A 9,578-nucleotide genomic window follows, 5' to 3' on the forward strand; every position below is an offset into this window, starting at 1 on the left:
GGTCCTGCAGTGTTAAGTAAAATACGACTCTGCTTTGCGTGGGTTTGCCTTAAAGTATCCGTTACCGAAATTCATGGTCTTGGTGCCTGCAACCAATTTTCCTTTGTATGAAAGTCCTGGTTAGACACGATACGAATTGGTAACTCAAGGCCAGTTCTGTGGTGAAAACTGCACGGCGTGGCGTTGCCATACGATCCCTTGGAAGGCATACACAACTTTTGGAATCGCCTCGCTCTCATTCATTGGTTGAGCTCGGTCAATCGAGACTTTCGTGGATGTTTGGCGTTCAGTAGAGTAACTCGCACCGCGCTCTGGGGATTGACGGGGAAACGGCCGCGGATGAGTCGGCTCTTCCGCTCCTCGTAGCCCTCGAATGAAAAGTCCCCATGATTTTTTGTCACAAATGCCGGAGTTCTGAGACAATCTACTTCGTTTTAGGACGCCACCTAGACTCTCATACCGCTCTGGAGGCAACAGAGTTTACGGATTATTTGGGTTGGCCAGGCACGGAATGCACGGCAACTGAGGTGGAACCAGCCGAGCTGCCAAATTATCGATGCTGACCCCTGTTAAAGAAAACGACTTCAAGCTCCACACCAGGTGTTGCCTTCTGTGGCTGTATTAACTAACTCCACTGGCACAATGGCTTAGCTTGCCGAAGCAAGGAAGCGCCCAGAACGGGAACTGTGGGGCCGCAACGGCTTTTAATCGTCGGGATAGTTGTCGCATATCAATTTATCCAGTCCCATGCCGCGTATTTATTTTCAGCCACAGGTCCCAGCTCGCAAGTGTATTGTGAGTCTAGTTATGCACAACTCCTCCTCCGACTCAGCCCTCCCAGCCATAAACTTGGTGCTGCGAGTTCACCAGAGTGATGAAAGCTACAGACCGTTCGAGACCACAGTCAAGATTGGTAGAACATTTATTTACGGCTTTGCTTATGGATCAGGATCACCCCACTGACCCCTACACTCGAGTATAGCTTTAACCCTAGGTGTAATAAATTCCGCGTCAATTTGGTGGGTCATCAACAACCTTCCAGAATCACGTGTAAATATATGACTGCGGGGCACATGCATGGGTACTCGCTGTGGAGGCCCTGGCAAGGATCGGTGGAGAAGTACGGGCTGTGGGTCTGGGCTCAGCCTCTGGGGAAAGAAAAGAAAGAGGGTGTGGGGGCCGTGTTACGGTCTGTGCCGTTACACGACAGGGCAAAGGGATCGGTCAATAATCGCAATTTTAGCAACTATCGCGGCAGTTATTGGTCACTATCCCTTTGACTGCGAAAGTGTTACATTTTAGCGCGCCCCACTTCTACTTCGCGATACATCAATGAGCCTTAAGCCCCAGCAATAAGCAACCCAATGTGGAAAAACATTCATTCACCTCAGAATGGAAGGTAAGATGCTCCCTGCGCATTATGTGTCGGTACGGTTAGGTGGTTAACAACTGTATAGGCACAAAACGCCCAGCTCCGCCTCCTGAACGGCCTTCAAAGCGACCTTGCATTAAGCCAAACGATTCAACGCCAGACGAGCCGCCCTCATCCCCTCGATAAAATAGCGACTCCTAAACCGTTTGACACCTTTAAACCAGAGCCATTTGCTCCTGTGGTAGAAGAAATTGGATCAGACTGCTGGGCTCTATTTGAGCAATGGATACCTCGATGGCTAGTTGAGAAATGGGTTGCTTGGACGAATGAAAAAAGGGGGGTTAAGGCGGTGCCTGGGGCGCGTCAAGCCTCCTGGATTCCGACTTTCACTGAGGAGATCTATCTCTTTAAGGGCGGCTTTGCACCCATGGTCCGTGCGTTTACAGCGATCCAATTAGAATGGTCCTAGGACATCAATTAAAGTACAGTACCTCGTTTTCGACGCACAAAGTCAGCAGCTACCATCATCCTTATGACCGACTTCGAAACAGTCCCTCCCAGTTAATTCCTTGCTGCAAAAAGGCTTTTTACATGATTGACACTCGAAGGACGTTTTTGTGAAGCCCCTTTTTGGGGCTATCTCCCCTAATATTTTCTCTTTAAATGGCTTCGAGCAAACCATACAGGACCTCCTCTTCCCTGCTCGAACAAGGTGGTGGTTTGACTGCGGCATTCTTCTCGGGTCCTTGGTAGTAGGGTTCCGTTTTTGACCGTCAAAAACAGTATTTGACGGTAAAATTGATAACGGGGGGTTTTTGGCAGTAATTTACGTAAAAAACCCTCCTACTTTAGGCCTAGCGTATGACCATATTAGGACTAGCGTATGCATGGAATAGGCTTAGTGTCATCAAATCAGCGTACACCAAAAATATCTTGATGATGCGCCTTCCAAGGACTGATCGAGGAAATAGTGGAGTTGATATGGACATCAGCCAATGAGAGTTTTTGACATGCAAAATACCCAGAAGTTTCTGATGTCAAAAACCTCGACAAGATAGGTAAATTACCGTTCGGTAAATTACCTCAACGGAACCCTACTTGGTAGACCATTTTGGTACCGCGTCTTGGCCGAACTTCTTTGTAATTTGGCGGTAGAGGATTTGTCGGAAATCGCTCTGTGACACCTTCTTCGCATCATCAGCGACTTTTGCAAGTTCGCTGAAGATAGAGTGATGATCGGGACACCGATTTCGACACCTATTTGCGCCACACACCGATTTGGGTGGGTCGCCAACCACCAATCGGCATTACTTCGGGTGAGGTTTCTGTTATCTGACCGGATGAGATTTTGTTCTGTTCAGCCTGACTTACTCTCTCCCATCGTCAAAATGCCCACATCTAATACTGCCCTACGTCTTCAGCAATCTCCTACCTATGCTACTATCGCTCCCCACCTTCGTTCGACATGGCTAAAGCACTGTTTACAGCAAGACGTCGCGTGGCTGGATGCGCCCCAGACAGGTGAGGTGTTTAAGACTGCGGATGACTGTCTTCGGAGACTTAATACAAATTGGAACCGCGTAACGCGACAACTATGGTATTGGTACGATCCCGAGTCACCTTCTGAAAGCATGCTTTTGGCACTAAATTATTACCCGATGTATCGAATAAATGGAAACCCTTCTCTCTGTACTTTTTCGCAACCCGCTCACCTGGTGTTGGGTCCTCCAGGTCAAACTCAAGCAGTGATCTTATTGGATTGGAGGGTCATTGGACTGGATTTGGATGGATTGGAGCTGGAGCACCAAATTTAACCCAAATTAGGCGAGAGCTATACCCTATTTGGTGAGTGTGGAGCTGGATCCGATGTGTCCGACCTTCTGGACTCGACTGGAGCGGGCAGCAGATCCAGCTCCAATCCAAATCCAAATAGATCACTGACCTCAAGATCATCCGTGGTGACCCATTCTCCGCCGCTTCCCACTTTCACAAACTGAATGCCAACTTTTGCTGTGCTCAATGATGAGTTATTGCCGGCGGCATTGGTGCGTTCCTCCTCTCCTTCAGTGGGGGACGCTTACCCGCGAACCTATGCGCTCCCCGAGCGGTTGGGGAGGTTCGTGCGCCGCTGGCACTACAAGCAACACCCACCGTAATATTACGCCAGNCGCCGCGACTCTGGATGATGCCGCCACAAACCTCCATCCACTGAAGTCAACTACACTTAAATCAACTACATTTGAGGTGTCCGTTGATACACTACATTCAAAGTTTCATTACTAATCTACACTTACTCTAAATTGACAGATGCCGTGTAGTTGATTTAGTTGATTGGGTCTCTGGTTAGGTCTACGAGACTGTTCAGGATGCTGAACTCTACCTTGAGCTTGACGCTGTAGACGAAGCCCCTAAAGGCAGCCCCAATGCTATAGAGTACGTCGAACCTCCAGTAAAGGCCGCTTTTCTCGTAGGTGTGAAGGGCGGCGTACCCAACGAGAATGGCGAGTATATCAAGTAAGATAAGCATGATGTTGACCAAAAGTAAATGGCGGCGCATCCCGCGAATCTTGTGAGGGTACAGACATCCTTGCAAAGAGAAAATCGAAAATAAATTCTTGATATAGAGTCCTGAGATAACGAGGTCCTGGATGCAGAAGCCCGTGGCTTGGATGTTTTCGTAGAGGATCCAAGGCCACATCATATTTGGCTCTCTGCCTGGCTCTGCTTGGCTATAGTATAGCAAGACGATGCTGGGAACGTGCAAGATGAAGGCGGTAGTAATAATCATGACCAGGACTAGCCTTAAACATAGCTGATTATGGAGAACCAGATGCAGACGGGAATAGAGAACCAGAGACTGCCCGGTAACCATTGAGACCGAACCAATGGCTATGAGAGGAACAAATTTAGTCGGCTCTCCAATGAACACAACATGCCAGAACAGCAATCCGATGGAATATGGAGCGATACCATTAGTTGCTACGACAAAGCTCCAGAAATATAGACTTCTGCGAGCCTTAAATATTGCGAGAATAATGAAGTTGAGCTCGAGGACAGCATACAGAGAGAGAGCCAGTAAAACAATGACTCCCACAACATAAGTGCTGAGTATAAAATCCGCATCCATCACGTCGGCTTTGGACGCAGATGTGCTTGCTCGGCCTTGCCGTAGGGGAAGAGCGCGAAGTAGGTGAGGCAAAGAATATTATGCCGAATAGAATTTCGTCGCTAATGTTGATATCCGGTATAGGAACCCCGAGGAGAGAACCTAGGAGCAGAGGAAGTTGTGTGACTCGGCTCCAATATCCCTTGGTAGGTGGTAGCAGGAATATTTGGTCACCGGTGTAACCTCGAGAAAGGGACCGGTATGGTTAAAAACTAACAAAACTCCACTACTGTAGCTATAGTCATACAGAAAGGAAAGACATAAGAGACAAATGCGGAACCTCTCTAATCTGTATTTCCCCAGCCTTTCTGGATTGTATCTTTAAAGTTGACTCTTACTGCTGCTGAAAAGGCGAGTTGTCGCTCCCATGTTAGCCGCATACTGAGTACGGCCCCTGGATTGGCGCTGGTTTCAAGACCTACTTGGATGCACTTGTAAAAATGCTTCGGAATTCCGTGAATCCTACATCCCAGCAGGGCAACGACTACAATGTAAGGGATGCAATTGGCGACTGGAATCCTAATATAGCCATTTGCTCCTGATTAATATAACTTAGCCAGGACCCTCCGTGCCTGTGGCGTCGAGGCTGGGGTTGTGAGTTACAGAAGTCCTCGTATTCCTTGGAGCTGTTTACTTCCCCCTCTACGCCTCGTCGCATGTGGTTGGTGACGACTGCGCAATACAACTTGCAGGGACGAGGACGCAAGTGGGCAGCAAGTATTACGCCACGGCTTCTGTCAGCGACTGAGGTTGGACGTGGTTAACGACGGATTGTTTCATGCGGCCGTCCGCCATGAAATCAAAAATAACTTTCCTATTCTGTGTGCGGGTCGACTGGGGCGCAGGAGGTTACGCCCATTGAGACCACGTCGCTGCTGGGGCATCAACAGAATTGACAATCCTAGACACTACATCGAAAATGGACCGACAGCAATGGAATTTCATCCCTGCCGAAAGGGAACCCTGCCCACCCCTAGGCTTTGGCAAAGCGGGGCTACGGGAGCGGGTAAGGCAAAACTCAGCCTACCTGCCACTCATGCCAGACGGAATGGTCAGACTTTGACTCGTGATTTGTAGATCTCAGCCAATTGGGGATTGACACTTTGATGGACTGTATTGTCAGCTTCCATTCTTGGACTCAATTCAACGCCACCAGAAGGACTTCGATCCTCATGATGTTGCTCACGTATGCTCGGTGGGTGTGGGAGCTATCGAGGAGTAGAGTGTTAGATTTACGATGCCTTACTTGGCTCACGGCCAAGGTAATTGATGAATTATAGAATTATTCATTTAGAAACTGATGAATCTGATGTTATTCTTGTTCCTTGTTCTGCTTCAATTTTCTGTGGGCGGGGAAGTCCTTTGCTACCCTTCATCCAGACAGCCACAGGCCACAGTATGAATTTGCGCCGCTTTAGTCGCATATTCTCGCCAATCTAACATAGAGCTCGCCGCACAAAGCCACAAATTAAAGGCGCCAGTAGGGACTGCCGTAAGCGGGTCTTCAAACCACGGCGTTGGCAGCGAGTCAGTTCGGCGTCGCAAAGGGGTTGATCTAAAGTGGCAGGGTGCTGTAATTGACCCAAGAGCTGGCACATTCCTGGGCTGGGAACCCATACCCTCGACCAACAGCAAGCAATCTACAGACGATAGATGATCAAGTCATGGATCCAATCGTGTATCAAGATATCCCGGATGTATCTAACAATTGGCAGCCATACGCGCTAAAGCAGTACTAAATATTCACGGAGGCGGGTGGCTGCAGGTGGAGTGGACCCGTTGCCTCGATGCAGGGATGGACATCTTACGAGTCTATCGTATCGAATGCCCAGTGCTGCTACTCGATTCGACGACACCCTGCAACTAAGTCAAAGGCTTCGGAAGTTACTCCGTGGTCGGGACCTAACGCTCCTTCTCCAGAACAATTTGCTCCCTCTCGCCGGGGAGAGTGAGGCAATGTTTGCTACATTGGCGAAGTTGTGTTGAGATGGACGGAGCTGGGAAGCCAGGACTTGTACCCACTAGGATGCAAATCCAAATTTTACATCCACGAAACACATCCGTCAGACATGCATACCCACAAACAAGCCACACCGCTCATTCCCTGTCTGCCTTATTCGCCTGTTGACTTAGTTCCATGTCATTGCTGTTACAACCCTACTACCGTACTTATAATACTGTACAGTATCACTCATTGTCTTGAATAGAAAGGGAGCCAGTTCGGAATGACGTATTTATGGCATGATATCGGGCCTTGGCATATGCGGAGGCGCCAGACAGCTCAAGAATTTAAACCAAATGCTCCCGAAACAACCACACATGGGACGGCAGGTGTCGGATAAAACTGCCTCTGTTGACAGAACAAGCAAACTTGGTGTAAATGCTGGTTGTCATGACGTCGGCTATGAGAACTGAGAATAGCCGGAAAAAGCAATTATTTGCTTCGGACGAAAGGAAGTGTTCTGATATTAAAAGGAGAGCTGCAGACTCTGTCTGCAGCTCGAACAACAAGAATAACAATTTTGAAAAAGAGCTTAGTTAACAATGAGTCTCATAACGTGACAGCAGGGTTCACTAGTGGAAGCTCCCAGCCCTTAGAACGAGCAGGAGGACACAATATTTACTAGGATCTTGCTGTAGGTTATAGATGTGGGCCCACCGTCAAGCTGAAAACCACGTGGCCATAATTCTATGAGGATCGATATTTGCGTTAGGTAAAATAATGGTTATGTGAATCATGATAAGATTTAGGTCCCGAGTTCATTATTCTATTGGTTGATGTTGGGTTCTTCTGTGCATCTCATCGGCGCAATGTTGGGCTGTTAGCCCAACCGCCAAAATCCTCAGCGACACCAATATCGTTATGACCAATGCTCGATCTCACGAATTGACTCGACCCTGCTAACTCATTCCTCAGCATCAATCTAACAATTAACGTATTCCACCTGCGAGTGCCACAAACCCCCGAGTGCCACACCTCACAATCCCATACAAATGGCACTTTTTAACCCCCCTGCAAACGCAGCCAGTTTTTAATAAAAAGCGCTAAAATTTTGCCAGAATGTTTCTTATGCGATATCAAAATGTAAGACGAGATCAATAAGGTTTCTACCTCTCTAGTAAGGAGGACGCATTGAAACTTCGTTTTAAGATATGCTGATAAGCAGAAGAGTCAAATAACTCTCTATATAGCAATCTGTAGAATCTTGGAATCCTATGAGAGCGTTCTTATGCTATAATAAAACGGATTGCGAAGTCTTGTTCAATTTAATGTAAAATCCACAGTTTTGGCATGGGGTCGAAAAGTGCCATTTATATGGGATTGTGAGGTGTGGCACTCGGGGGTTTGTGTCACTCGCAGGTGGAATACGTTAGGTGTAGGACGATGGTTTACGTATCGGGGGGGATACTGTGGAGCCATCACAATCAGCCTGTTTGAACCCGCCAGGTCTTTTGCCCTGCTCTTTGCATGGTATCTGAGGCAGCATACCTCCGTTGCTATACCAAAGCTATCATAATGTAAAGAGCGTACTTCCTAGTAGTCTTCCAGTAGAAAAGTCAAGCACTAGGCTGCCTCGAATTATCCTCCCTCGGATTTGGCATCCTACGTCCTACAAAAGTGGGCAGCATGGGGAAGACAAGCCCGGCCCGGTACCTGGGTGTTATCCTTATCATCAGATAGGCGCAGGGAACACAAAGGCTCCATCGTGGGCTTGGGAGCAAAACTAATATATGGTGGTTTAGTACTGGGCCGGCAGCGCGATTGAGATCTCGTAAAGGTGTGTGAGTGGGTAAGGTATTCCTTTCTAGTCAATCTAAACCCTTGGTGCATTATTGCCTGCATGAACGTGAGGAAACACGGTTAGATAATTACGGATGACTTCATGTCATTCGATAGTTTGTCGTGTCAGTCGAGCTGCCAACCTTGATTGGAGCTCCACCATTCCGCACGGGCCGCTGTATTTCCCTATAGCGCCATCGTCAAAGTAGGGGGGTGGCTGTGGGCAGATAGGAATCTTTAAACTTAGTGTTTCCTTCTGACGACACCTGCATCTGCAGTCGTAGTACCGTACTGGAAAAAATACGATGTGGATGCAATACCTTGAAAGCTGGTGGTTGACTAGAAACCCGCAGCTTGGTGAACTCCGCCCCCAAATCAGGGGCAGAAGCAACCAACCAGAGAGAGGCCTCGCGGCGGGCAGCCCGAACTCTTCCTAAAATGTAGGTAGGGATTGTAAAGCAGGCGACAAGTAGCTGCCTTGTTGGTTTTCTTCTTAACCTACTTCAGTCGAAGCGAGCGACTTGCTGAGTCGTGGATGTGATAGAATAGAGCAGTGTGTCCAATAGTGTGATATTACCATATATGATTAGATTTTCGAAGGTCATATCATATATGATATGGCCATGACCCTCACCATATCATATGAGGCCTTGTCGGAAACAAATGTTGGATTTCTGGACCAAAGAATATAAATCCACTGCAGTTACAGTCCCTACTCAGACGTCAGAAGCAGGTAATGAGGTCAAGAACTCCTTTCACAAGTGGGCGCAGCAGAGGAAAGGGAGCAGCCTCAGTCAGGACGAGTACTACAAAGTATCTTCTTGCTCCAATAGTACCAGAATGTGACGGATCCTCGATCTCTGGTGGCTTGAGCCTACTCAGAGGAAGTCTTACCCGGCTCTATCTATTATGGCTTTAGATGTATTGTCCATTCCGGCAATGTCGGCGGAGCCAGAACGCCTGTTTTCGGGTACAAAGATCACTATTACAGACCGTAGGAATCGCATGGGCATTGAAAGTATTGAGGCGACGGAATGCCTCAAATCATGGCTTGGCAAAGGCAGCAGGGTGGCCTTTGCCGACGACCTTGATGCAGGCGGAGAGATTCCACTATAATTTCCATAGCTGATGAGACTTTGATTGGGCTGTGGCTGCCCGGCTGCTGTTGCGTATCTGCGATCAATTCGCAGACGTAGGACTATCACGTGAATAATATGGCCGTGCATATTACCATATATTGTGATCATATCATATCAGCC

General features: G+C 48.0%; 1 protein-coding gene across 1 annotated transcript; it reads right to left on the bottom strand.

Annotated features, from left to right (window-relative positions):
- Positions 1 to 3,695: 3,695 nt before the first annotated feature.
- VFPPC_12636 (hypothetical protein) lies at positions 3,696 to 4,244 on the bottom strand (the record flags this gene model as incomplete). Its single annotated transcript, XM_022428841.1, has 1 exon — positions 3,696 to 4,244. One exon carries the CDS (start codon positions 4,242 to 4,244, stop codon positions 3,696 to 3,698), a length of 549 nt encoding a protein of 182 aa, XP_022283867.1.
- Between the last annotated feature and the right edge of the window lie 5,334 nt (positions 4,245 to 9,578).

This window comes from Pochonia chlamydosporia, assembly GCF_001653235.2.
Source record: "Pochonia chlamydosporia 170 chromosome Unknown PCv3seq00040, whole genome shotgun sequence".
In the NCBI taxonomy this organism is placed as follows: Eukaryota; Fungi; Ascomycota; class Sordariomycetes; order Hypocreales; family Clavicipitaceae; genus Pochonia; species Pochonia chlamydosporia.